This window comes from Galeopterus variegatus, unplaced genomic scaffold (genome assembly GCF_000696425.1).
Source record: "Galeopterus variegatus unplaced genomic scaffold, G_variegatus-3.0.2 Scaffold1191, whole genome shotgun sequence".
Taxonomy (NCBI): domain Eukaryota; kingdom Metazoa; phylum Chordata; class Mammalia; order Dermoptera; family Cynocephalidae; genus Galeopterus; species Galeopterus variegatus.
In genome coordinates this window covers 227592-241208 of record NW_007727302.1, presented here as the reverse complement: position 1 = coordinate 241208, position 13617 = coordinate 227592, and the positions used below count along the sequence as shown (strand labels likewise).

Here is a 13617-nt window from a genome sequence, read left to right as displayed (position 1 = left end):
CACCCCGTTACCCTAAAATGAAGCGGAAGCTCTTTAAGTTGACTTACAAGGCCCACCAGCCTCTCTAGCCTCTCCTCTCCCTGCACCCACTTCCCTCTGTGCTCCATTCACTCTGAAATTCTGAACTTGTAGCAGTTAACACATATGCGACTGAGGACCTGGAATGCCTTTCCTCTAACACCCCACCATTTCCAGACTAACTTGCTAACTCCCAACTGCCATTCATTACTAAGACTCTTCACCCCTGAAGTGGTGGATACCTGGGGCAAGGTGGGAGGGCTTTATTCTGAGCCCTAGGCCTAGATTCACCATCCCTAAGCACAATCTCATCTGAGGTTGCTCTGATGGCCCTCACAACCCCCAGGTGGGGTGGTGGGGATGTCAAGGGAAGATGGGGTGCTTGTGATCAGCAGGGGAGAGTGAATCTGGTAGGTAGGGATGGAAGCATCCCACCAACATCCGGTACGTACTCGACCTTCAACAATCACTCCAGGGGCCAGGCTGAAGACCTGTGAGCACACAACAGGGGCCCACTCACCTCTTCTCTTTCCTTTCCTCCTCCCACAGGAGGAATAAGAAGGCTGACTTGCTTTTTTTTCTGATCAGAGAAAAAAATAACTTTTAAAAATGAGTGGCTATTTTCTCAAGTTAGCTCCTACAGCTCATTAGCTAACCAGGCGGATGACATTGACATTAACTGACTGTAGAATGGTTATGATATCTACAGCGTAGTTCTCAAACATTTGTGAAAGGGATAAAAGCAGAGGATGGGTAGGGATGAGGGGATCATAGAGTCCACTCATTGAATCTCCCCACCCATGGCGACCCCAAGGGTATACTGATGAGTTCATTCATTTACATTCACTGGGCACTTCCTCTGCTACCAGGACCCATCCTTGGTGAAGGTGTTCTAGAATTGACCTTCCTGCTGGTGTTTTAGCTTCCCACGTCTATTGGTGAGGGCCTAACCCCTCATTCTCATCTGCTGAGTAGAAAGGATGTCTGTCTCCTTGAACCCCAGACACTGGGCAAACAGCCTCCCATCGTTCTGCTTTGTGGTCAGCGCAACCATCGGCACCTCCTGAGTCCTTCTCAAGCCAACCCTACAACCCAACAAAGTGATTCTCTGGGAAAACTTTTGGTGAGAAAAACCACTTTATTAAAAGTTCTCTATCACAGTTCCTCATTTCTGGACCTGTCAGATTGGCTTTGGGATGAAGTTTCTGATTGTCTTTTCTTTCAGTTTCTCTCTTTGTCCATGGCTTCCTGAGATTCGGGGTCCTCGGCAGCATGTGGGGAAGGGTAGGTAGCCTTGGGGTCCTGGATCTCCAGGGCAGGATGTGCTGGCAGCTGGCAGAGCGCCAGGGAGTGGCCAGATCCACAGCCCACGAGGAGCCCTGATGACAACTGCAGAACCTGCACGGGCTTCGGGGTCCAGACATTGGCTTCGGTGCCATCTCCGCACATGCCATGCTCGTTCCAGCCCCAAGAGTAACATGCCCCACCTGTGGAGGACAGGGAAGACTGCTGTAGAAATGGTCTTGGACAACAGGGCTGAAATGCTCACCCTGAGGCTGAAGGTACCACCGTATACCTCAGTTCACAAATGAAGAAATCAAAGCTCAATGACACTTGGTGGTATGCTCACTGTCCCTGCCCACTCCCCTGCTTTCCTCCCCCACCCAAGTCTGCTCTTGGTCCAGTGTTTCCCATTCCCACCAACCCACAACTGTTCCTGTCCCACCCTCAGCCTTCCTTCTCGGCCCTTCCCTACTCTCACCGCGCCCCCACAGGCAATTCATCATCAACACCTGCTGACTCTGCCTCCAAATGTATCTCCAATCTTTCTCCACATCTCTCTAACTCCGCTGCCACCACCCTGATCTAGACTGCCATGTTCTCTTATCTGGGCCATGCCAATAGCCAACTAACTGGGCTGCTCACCGTCCACTCTGATCTTCAGAGAGCATCAATTTGACAATTACAAATCCATCCATGTGTTCCTCCACTGCTTAAAAGCCCTTAATGACTTCCCACTGTCCTTAAGGAGGCATTCCCTTGGCCTATGAGGCCCTGAGTGATCTGGCTCCTCACTATCTGGTTGATCTCACCGTACACAACTCTCCCCCTCCCTCATTCCATCCAGAACTCTGGCTTTCTTTCAGTTCCTTAAATATGCCATGTAGGGCCTTCCTTTCTCTCAAAGTCCTCACTTTTCTGGGGTTCCAGACCTTGTCATCCTTTTAATTCCAGTTGAAATGTTCCTCAGAGGCAAGATTCACTGGCTACTCAATCCAAATCAGCTTCTTGCTGTTGCCCTTGTACTTTTCCCTCATGAGGACCTTGCACTTTGTAGTGATGTGTAATTTGTGTAGTGATGTGTTTACGGTCACCCCCCTCACTAGACTGTACACTATGGTGAGGGGAAGAGTGTGTATGTTTTGTTCACTGCTTTATCTCTTGCACAGTGCCTGGCACACAGTTGGTGCTCAATACGTGTTTGTTGAATAAATAGATAAAAGAATGGACAAACTCAGAGTTATACAGCCAGAAAGTGGCCATGCCAGCATTCAGGCCCAGGTCACTCTGACAATCCGTGGTGTTTCCATCCATCACGTCACCTCTTCCTAGGTGTCAGACCTTCTCCTAGGGCCTCAACTCACATTTTTACCCATCATTCTGCTTTGTGGTCAGCGCAACCATCGGCACCTCTTGAGTCCTTCTCAAGCCAACCCTACAACCCAACAAAGTGATCCTCTGGGAAAACTTTTGGTGAGAAAAACCACTTTATTAAAAGTTCTCTATCACAGTTCCTCATTTCTGGACCTGTCAGATTGGCTTTGGGATGAAGTTTCTGATTGTCTTTTCTTTCAGTTTCTCTCTTTGTCCATGGCTTCCTGAGATTCGGGGTCCTCGGCAGCATGTGGGGAAGGGTAGGTAGCCTTGGGGTCCTGGATCTCCAGGGCAGGATGTGCTGGCAGCTGGCAGAGCGCCAGGGAGTGGCCAGATCCACAGCCCACGAGGAGCCCTGATGACAACTGCAGAACCTGCACGGGCTTCGGGGTCCAGACATCCCTCCTCTCAAAAGTAATCACTATTTTCAAGTTGGTGTATGTTATTTCCATGTTTGTTGTATATTTTCCTATACATATGTGTCCTTAAATACTATGTAATATTTTTAGTTTGTTTTAAAGATTTACATAAATAGTATCATTCAAATACGTATTTTTTTCGTTTACTTGCTCTTCATACTCAGCATTGTTTTTTGAAATTTGTCTGAGCTGATAGCTATAGATCTAGTTCAATTATTTTAATTTCAATTGTGCATAGTATCCCATTATATTTAATCACATTTCACTTACGCATGTCCCTTCTGATGGATGGTTCTTTAATAATAATCACTGTGCTGCTTTATTTTATAACAACTTAATATATAATATATAATAATATTATGCAACAATAATATAGATACTCCTTGACTTACAATGGGGTTATGTCCCCAAAAACCCATCAAAAGTTGAAAATATTTTAAGTGGAAAATGCATTTAATACACCTAACATACCAAACATCATAGCTTAGTCTAGCCTGCCTTAAACATGCTCAGAATACTTACATTAGCTTATGGGTGGGCAATATGACCTAACACTGATACGGTTTAAATGTTTGTCCCTTCCAAAACTCATGTTGAAGCTTAATCCCCAACACGGTATCTGAAAGATGGGGCCTCTAAGAGGTGATTGGACCTTGAGCGTTATGCCTTCATGAATGTACTATCCATTTATGGATTAATGGGTTAATGGATCAATGGGTTATCATAGGAACAGACTGGTGGCTTTATAAGGAGAAGAGAGCACATTAGCACATTCTTGCCTTCTCGCCATGTGATGCCCTATGCCACCTCAGGACTCAGCAGAGAGTCCCCATCAGGAAGAAGACCCTCATCAGATGTACCCCCTCAATCTGGAATTTCCTAGCCTCCGAAACTGTAAGAAATAAATTCCATTCCTTTATAAATTACCCAGTTTCAGGTATTCTTCTACAAGCAACTGAAAATGAACTAATACAAACACGAAACTTATTTTATAACAGTGTTGAACAGCTCATGTAATTTATTCAATACTGTACTGAAAATGAGAGACAGAATAATTGTATAGGTACTTGAAGTATGGTTTCTGCTGAATGCATATTGCTGTCACACCATAGTAAAGTTGAAAAATCATTAAGACAAACCATTGTAAGTTGGGGATCGTCTGCACTAATGTGTTTGCTACTATAGACAGTACTGGAATAAACATCTCTGAACATGTCTCCTTGTATAAACTGGTGTTTATGCAGGGTGATCCACAGAAGTGCATGTGAGTTATGTGGGAATCAATCACATGTTTAATTTTGCTAGGTATGGCCAAATAGCTCTCCATAACGGCTGCAGTCATTTATATTCCCATCAGCAATGGATATGGATTTACTTCCCTATATTTTTCCTTTTAGACTCTTGCTATTCTGATAAATATACTTAATTAGTTTGCATTTCCTTGACTACTAGTGAGATGGAGCATGCTTTACGTTTATTAGCCATTTAGTTGCTTCTTCTATGAATTGCCAATTTATATCCTTTGCCTATTTTGTTCCTTGGTTGTTTGTCTTTTCTTTGCTGATTTGGAAGTTTTCTTTGCGTATTCTTTTTTTTATATATTTCTTTGTTGTTATGTGCATTTTAAGTGTCTTCTCTCAGAAGTCTGTGGTGTCTCTTCACTTGGTTTATGTTGTCTTTTTTTATAAAAATTTATTTATAATGACTGCCTAATTGACCATTATGGAGACTAAACCATTTACTTAACTTGTATCCTATTATTAATACATATGTTGTTTCTAATTTTTCATTTTTATATAGCATTCCTACAAACATCTTTTACACACGAGTGTTTGTCTACGTCTCTAATTATTTTCTCAAATAAGATTCTTAGAATGGGAATTCCTGGTCAAAGGGTACAGACATTTTTGGGACTCCTGAGTACTGTTTTGAGTACTGCCAGAATTATTTTCAGAAAGGCCGCTTGAATATAACTTCAGCAATGTGTAGGAGTCTCTGTCTTACTCCAGCATTGTCAGCATTTACTAATATTATAATGTTTAAACATTTTCCTAATTTGAAGACAAAAAATGGTATCACATTGTTTTAATTTGTGCTTTTTTGATTACCATTGAATTTGAGAAATAATTCTTATGTTTCTCAGATAATTGTATTCCCTCGTTTGTGTACTGTCTGCTTCATATCTTTTTCCTGGTTAGTATAGAAGAGTTTAAGTGTTCAGAGCCAAGAGCCAGATGGCCTGGATTTAAATCCCGGCTTCAGGATATATTAGCTATGTCATTCTGGACGAGTCACTCAGCCTCTCTGAACCTCAGTTCCTTCATATGGTAAATGGGAATAATAATAGAACCTTTCTCATAGACTTGTTTACAAGGATTGAATGAGTAAGTATGTGTAAAATACTTAGAATGGTGTCTGGCACATAGTATTATATAAATATTGCTATTGTTATTGTTACCTTTTAAGCTTTGTTGTTTTAAAGATTTTTATTTTAAGCATATTAATTCTTTCTCTGACATATTTTTCAGTTAGACTTACATTTTTGTTTTAGATCTTTTGATATACATAAGTTTATGGTTCTATGTAGTAAAATTTATATCTTTTATGTTACAATTTTTCCCATTGCTTGTAAGAATTGAAAGCCTATGCCTATCCATATCAGAAAAAAATTTGTTTTTTGATTTTTCATTGATTTAAAGTTTTAAATCTTTAGGGCCGGCCTGTGGCTCACTTGGGAGAGTGTGGTGCTGATAATACCAAGGCCACGGGTTTGGATCCCTATATAGGGATGGCCGGTTAGCTCACTTGGGAGACCGTGGTGCTGACAACACCAAGTTAAGGGTTAAGATCCCCTTACCAGTGATCTTTAAAAAAAAAAAGTTTTAAATCTTTACATTTAACTCAATATCCACTGAAAATTTGTTTTACAGACCACTTTCAACAGAGGAGGCTGGCTGGGCCCTGGGATTACCCTTCCTTTTCTTTTTCTCTTGTAGGAAGGTAATCACTGGCTAAAAGCTTGGGTTTGGGTTAACACAGATATTTGCTTGGTTGGCCCATGAATGAGGAAACACATGCAGAGAGGATGAACCCTAGGCTGCATCTCCTACTGTGAAGCAGGAGTTTCAGCCAGGTTGATCTGAGGCATGAGGTGGGGAGAATGGAAGAGGCTTGGTACTTTCAGGCCCAGTTTAGCACCTGGCGTGGGCTTTGTGCCCGGCCCTGGGAGTGGCACCAGCTGACCATCAGCAGGGATGGGGGGTGGAAGGAAGGCAGAGCTGACCTACCAGCAGGACACGGCACAACGAGCAGCTGGCAGGTCCCTCTCCACCTGCCAAAGGGAACACGCTCTGAGGAAGCCACACTTGGGGAGGGGGTTGCCGAAGACCTGCAGCCAAGACTTTCATGCCCACTGGGTCGAGAAGCCTGGCAAAGGCCCAGAAATATCTTACCCAATACTTCCAAAGAAAGTACTTGGGGTTAGGAGCTTTATATGCTTTATCTCATTTAATTCTAACAACCCTATCCACACTTTATAGATTATTCTCACTTTATAAATTATAAAACTGAGGCTCCAGAACCCAGGCAGTGTGGCTCTAAAATCTGTGCTATGCCTGCATCTTATATACTAAGCCTTGCCAGACTTATTCTATGAAGGGCAGGTATGACATTTTAGGTTTGAGGGCCACATTGGATTTCTGTCACATATTCCTTTTTACAACCCTTTAAACACCATTCTTAGCTTGGAGCATCATATAAAAACAGGCCACAAATCAGATTTGGTGATAGTCTGCCAGCCCCTGGTATGTGCCCAATATATAGTACTTACTGTGAACTACGCTATGCTGTCCTGGGTCCCACATTACCACACAGCTGTGTGAAAACGGCACTTAGGTCCCCACCGACCTCACAGAGTTATCAGGAGGAGGATTAATGCTCTAGCACAGTGCCTGGCACATAGTGACAGCTCAAATCTGGTGAAGCAGACCATGAGGAGGGGAGGAAAAGGCAAGGAGGGCCACGGCAGGGGCCAAAGGCACAGAGGAGAGAAAGGGGCAGTAGCAGATGGGAAGGCCTAGGATGATGACAAGAAGTTTGAGGTTTCCAAATACTTTAAACAAACCTCTTATAGAAAAAAACCAGGCTGTTGAACGCATAAAGAACTGGACTGGTTATCCCATTAACAGAAGTACTTGCAGCAGGACATCTTTAAGCAACAAGATCCTCCAGCATTTTACAATAGATTTCACCTCCCTCCCCTGACACACATCACTTAGGGCCACCTTTTCAGGGACACAGTAAAGACGGAAAGGCCTTCTGAACTCAGCAAGATGCTATGAGGTGGGCTGCTCTCATGTAGAGGTGAGAGGAAGGAGAGTGGCCTGTGATAAGCCTCTCCCTAAGCTAACTGGAATATGGAATCTCCAGTTTTTGAAACAGGTAAGTTAGAGCATGATTCCTGGCTCTACACAGGGCTCTCTGCAGTGTACCTGGCACTCACCAGGTCCTTGAGGACAATGAAATCCCACCTGGTTTATGGCAATCTGCTTTGCTTGCCCAGAGGTAGGTGACCGAGCCTTGGGTGGAGAGCCCTGTAGTTACCAAGGGATTCCTTAGTCCCTTGGAGTTCAGGTCCCTGCTCATGGCATTCAATTGAGGCTGTGACAAGTGATGGAGCTCACTGCCCACCACACTTGCGTCAGCCTAACAGTCCTGTAGGCAGTGGATCCTCAGGACTGCCAGGGTCCCTGGCACACGCTGGACACAATACCCAAATCTGTTCAGGCCTTGTGGCACCTGCCTGAGATTCTTGGCAGCCTGGGTCCTCACAGGACCTTATGGTGCCGGGACTACAGCCCAGTGTGAGGGAGGGGGCAGCATTTCTGCTGGAGGGCTTTGCCAGGGAGGGGCAAACACCTGAGCATGTGTGGCAGAGCCTCCTAGTTATCCTCTGAACAATGAATGAAGACTACATTTCCCAACCTCTCCTGCAGCTGGGTGTGACTGATGAGGTTCAAGCTGAAATGCTCTGTAATAGCTTCTGGGACTCTTTGCCCCTTCTTTGTCCCTTTCTATCCCATCACTGGGAATGTGGATGTGATAGCTAGAGTTCTAGTTGCCATCTCTGACCACGAGGATGAGCAACCTAGCGATGGTGCTTCTGGGTTTCATATGAACATCATCCTAATTCCCACATCACCCCTCTGAGGCGTTGTTACCTCCCTTTTACAGATGAGGTAACTAGGCTCAGAGAGGTAAAATAACTTGTCTATGGTCACACAGCCAATCTAGTCAGCACTAGAATCCAGGACTCCCAAATCTCAGGCTCCTTTACTAGTTTCAAACCATGTGAAAAATGGTAACACAGTCACTGAATACTTGGTGTCTGCCAGGCCCTATGGTAAGTACTTTGTAAGTATTAATTCACTGGATCCATGCAATAAGTCTGTGAGGTACAGTCTAATAAGTATCTCCATTTTCCAGAGAGGTGATGTGAACTGTGCACGGTGACATAACCGGTGAGAGGCGGAGTTGATTCAAACCCAGGCAGTCTGACTCCAGGACATCTTCTGTTGTTATACTGTCCTCTCCAGCAAAAACACTGTTTGCCAGGTAGTTAAGAAAAGGTACAACACACAGCCCACCTGTGTGGGGACAAGATCAATGATGGGAAGCAAGAGCTGCAGATGGTGAGAGAAAGCACTCTTCAGAGGAGCTGAAACTCAGCAGGCCCTTGTGAGCACTGGGGCTGAGGCCCCAGGAAGCCGACACAGAAGGCCCTGCCCCGCCCTCCTCCCCAGTCTGGTGGATGGTGGAAGAGGTGGGAGGCATGGGCGCCGAAAGTCAGGCAGCTAATGGTTCATGTTGTCTCCTGGCTGTTCAAGTGCTCACACAGACCTGGACCATCTGCCAGGGCTGTTCTGTAATACTGGGCTGACAGGAGCGGGGAGGTTTGAGCATTCTCACAGAGAGGAAGGCTCTGGATTCAGAAGCTGGTACATGTCAGTGTGGATGGAGCAGGCCTCAGAGCAGGGCAAATCTGGGAAACACTTTTGAGTGTCCAGCCACCTAAGCTCACAGGGATCCCACCCTTCTGGCAGCAATCAGTGGGATGGTCCTTAGGGTCGTGCTGTGAGCAAGGAACAATGAGTGAGGAACACAGAGTTCAGGACTCTTGAAGTGCTTTGGGTCTATGTGGTAACTTCAGAATAGAAAGGAGTACAGGTCCTCACCTCTCCTGCCTGGACAACTGCAACAGCTGCTCTATCCTTCACGCTCGGCCTGCTGGCCTGGGTGGGGTAAATCAGGCAAAAACACAGCTCAGACTTGGCCCTCCCATAGAACAGTTCCTGTCTCCCCACCTGTCTAGGCCCCTTAGCTGGCTCTCGAGGCCCTCTGTGGGCTGTCCCTTTGGGCCTTGGTTACCCCTCTCTCCCAACTCACTGTTCCAGCCCCACAGGCTTGTTCACATTGTCATGCTCTTGCCCAGACTGAGTTTATTTCATCATGTGGGCGCCTTTTATGGCTTAGGCCCTGTGCTGGACACAAGACCCAGAGCAGAGAAAAATTCCGTTTGTGTCTTCAGGGTCCCCAGTCCATTGGGGAAGTCAGTCCACAGGAAAAGATGATTATGGGAATGATGGCATGTGCACACAGGGAGGCAGCGATGTTTACTGTAGCAGTATTTGTAATCACAAAAGATTGGGGGAACCCCAAAATATATACCAGTAGGGGAGTATTTCAAGAAACTAGGGTTTGACCTTACTATTGAATAATATGCAGCTATTAAAAATAATGAGGTAGAGCTCTATGGCCTGACATGGGAAGGTATCTAAGACATTTTTAAGAGAAAATAGGTTTCAGAACAAATAGAGTATGATTTGAGTTATGTAAAGCCTCTATACATTTTTATGTGTACAGATCCTAAAGAATATATCCCAAACTGAGAATAGTCCTTGAGGGAGAGAGGGGAAAATGGGGGAAGGGTGACCCTCATTTTCTCTGTTGTACATTGTTATAATATTTTAAAAAGCAATAAAACAGGGAAATGATAAGAAAAAACAAACAATTACTCTAAGAGACAGAGGTAGAATAGAGGAGAGGATGATATATTCGACTGGGGACAAAGATGGGTGTCCCTGACAGTTCCAGAGGGTAATTCTGGGTTTTGAAGGATTAATAAGAGATCACCAGCCTTACATAGAGAATACCCATTGAAATTTGCCCACTCTAAGCTGCCTTCATTGATCCTGATGGTTTATTTTGCTGCAGAAGTGAATTGTGTCTGGGTGTAGGGCTAGGTCCTGCTGGGCTGCTGGAAGGCTGTTAATTTCACTTCCTCTGAGCTCTTATGGTACCCAGACCTCTCTAAGCATACACATTACACTCCTCTTGATTTTAGAGGTATTTCTATTTGTAACTGTCTCACCAGTTTGTGAGCTAGGGGTGGGAGTGGGGTGCTGGGAGCAGGGCTGGCTCATCAATCAGTCTTCAGGTGTATGGGACAGGCACTTAGGATACAGTTACTGAGTGGAAGTGAATATATCTGGGCCTTTCCCCTGCCCACAGTCTTTCTGAGCTCCCTGCTTTGGAGAGCAGTAGGGGAAGGGCGCGCACACACACGTAATGCTGAGATCCAGTGTCATCAATCTCACTCCTATGTCTGCCTGCTTATCTCTATTCCCTGGTCTGTGGCCAGACCAGCCTCCTGGTCACAGGCCTCAAGAACAGAGAGCTGCAAGTCTCTGTTCTTGGTCATGCTGACCCAGACGAGTGGCAGCTCCTACAAAGAATGGCTGTGAAGACATTGGCCCCATTGGGCATGACTGAGGAAAGAGACACTGTCAGCACTGGGCCCTGCTACGGTTTGAATGTGTCCCCCCAAAATTCATGTTTTGGAAACTTAATTCCCCATGCAACAGTGTTGAGAGCTGGGACCTTTAAGAGGTGATTAGGTCATGAAGGCTCTGCCCTCATGAATGGATTAATAATGTTATCATGGGAGTGGGTTAGTTACCTCAGGAGTTTGGGCCCCTTTCTCACTCTGTCTTGCATGCTCCTTTGCCCTTCCACTTCTTTGTGATGCAGCAAGAAGGCCCACACCATATGCAGCCCCTAATCTTAGTCTTTCCAGACTCCGGAACCATAAGTCAGATAAATCTGTTTTCTTTATAAATTACCCAGTCTGTAGTATTCTGTTATAGCAGCAGAAAATGGATTAAGACAGGCCCTTTCAATAATGAGTCCATCTATCACTCTCCGGGGCCACTGATGTCCTCAAGGTAGAAGCTGAGGCAGTGGGAAGAAGCTATTCCAGAATCAGAAAGTGGATATTCACCCAAAGAATTACTCTGGAGATGTTTTGGGTTTGTGGCCCAAATTGCCTCAGAAAAGAGAGTAGGCTGGCCTAGGGTCCCCTCCAGACCAGGATCCATGGCAGCCCTGAGAAAGGGGTGAGAGGAGTAGACAGGGAGTGAGCAGGCTGTGGCTGTCCACCACATAAGAAAGATGAGGGCCTGTGGACGAGGGATTTAGGAAGGCAATGTTCAAAACACAGCCAGAATCAGGCCGTTTCTCTCCAGCCCAATCACCACTCACTGGTATTCCTGCGAGGGCTTCCTAAACTGGTCTATAGCCCCCTATGGTCTATTCTCCACATAGCAGCTTGAGTGATCCTATTAGATCCTAAGTTAGACATGGCACTGCTCTGCTCAGAACCCTCCAATGGCCTCTCATCTTACTCAGAACAGCTGGTCCCTGGCTCCTTCTCTGATGTTATGTCCTATTATGTTCCACTTTGCTGGCATCACCATAGTGACACTGACTTCCTCACTGTTCTTCAAATAGTACTTGCCTCAGAACCTTTGCACTTGCTGTTCCTGCTGTCTGGAATGCTGCTGCCCCTGAAATCTACAAGTTCACTCCCTCATGTTGTTCAGCTATTTGCTCATATGTCACCTTATTTGAGAGGCCTTTCCTGATAAATCTATATGAAATAGCAATTTACCCCCATTCCCATCTTCACCTCCTCACCTCTATTTTTCTTTTTATGTTTTACTGTTTCTTTTATTATCTATTTCTCCTGAGCAAAACACAAGCTCTTTGAGGGCAGGGGCTCTGTTTTGTTTGCTGCTGTATCCCAGCACCTGAAACAGTGCTTGGCATACAGTAGTGCTCAGTAGTGCTCAATAAATACCATGGTGGAAATGAAGGAACAAACGAATGAATGGCTAGTGAGAGAATGGAGCTGCCTTGTTCTCTCTTAGAGCGCCAAAAGAGAGCCCATGGAAGTGGGGAGAAGAAGTCCTGGGAATGGCTGATTTCAGTTCACTATCAGGAAGAATGCTGCAATGACTGGAAGGCTGCTCTGGTACACAGCAGGTGCCTCGCTGGAGGTTCCAAGCCCCCAGCTGGTGAGGGCATTCTTATGGTCGGCAGAGGCTGGGATGAGACAAGTCAAAAGTCCTTCTGATCCTGGAGAACTTGTGTGGGTGGGTATGGATATGTATAAGAAAGAGAAGGAAGGTGGAGGCAGAAGAGCAGAGTGGTGGAATACACACTTTTCGGGCTGGCTCCTTCAAACCAGACAGAGGAATGGCCTTGGTCCAGGTGATAAATAAAAAAGTGTGTGGGTATGGATATGTATAAGAAAGAGAAGGAAGGTGGAGGCAGAAGAGCAGAGTGGTGGAATACACACTTTTCAGGCTGGCTCCTTCAAACCAGACAGAGGAATGGCCTTGGTCCAGGTGATAAATAAAAAAGTGTTGAATTGATGGGTTTGAGGCTACAAGGCTGGGGACTGCTCTAGAACCTCTTTTAGAACCCCACTGCTCAAAAGGTTGTTCATTTCTCTTTGTCAATCTCTTTCCCTTTACCTAAGAGGAAACTGAGGCCCACAGTGGGGCAATACTGTTCAAAAGGTCCCCACCTGCCTGCTTCCCCACTGTTCTCCAATATCCTCCTCTGCATCATCTGACAGAGCACCTCAGCAAGGCAGGTATTTGCATCAACACTATATGGAAGACAAAACTGAGTCTGGGTGAGGTTCAGAAACAGACAAGCTGGGAGAGCCAGAGGCCAGCCCTCCCCACCCCAACTCCCCAGGAGTAGGAGGCTGCTGAGGCTGCTGTGGACACATTTCCTTAGTCACCTGCAGAGAGAGCATGCTGTGGCATGTTGGCTGTACCGGGTGACTATTCTTAGATCTAGGGAGCTAGGGATGACGGATTTAGAACTTACGAGGTGGAAACGTGTTGGCCTGTTTTATAAACAACTGAAATCCTCCCCACAGTCTGTCTTTCTGAATTCTGTGCTCTCTGCTAGAACTGCTGGCTTTTTGGGCTTATCGGCTGCCATGGGAGAGGCGACAGAAAAGAAAATTAACTCTCTTGCGGCCTGTCTATGATCACATATGGCGCTAAGGGCTTTTGCATGACCTATCTCATTTAACATAGCAACCCTGGTAAGAAGGTATTTTGATCACACTTTATGGATGAAGAAACAGAGGCTGGGAGAGGTCCAGAAA

The 13617-nt window shown here is 45.6% G+C and overlaps 1 protein-coding gene across 1 annotated transcript in view; it reads right to left on the bottom strand.

The window, feature by feature from the left end:
• Window positions 1-1142: 1142 nt before the first annotated feature.
• LOC103592652 (secretion-regulating guanine nucleotide exchange factor-like) overlaps window positions 1143-13617 on the bottom strand; it is a gene marked incomplete at its 5' end in the record, with an annotated part of 221382 nt that continues 208907 nt past the window's right edge. The window contains one exon of the mRNA XM_008575455.1: window positions 1143-1505. Coding sequence (XP_008573677.1) covers window positions 1240-1505 — 266 coding nt within the window. The remainder of the gene's footprint in view (window positions 1506-13617) is intronic.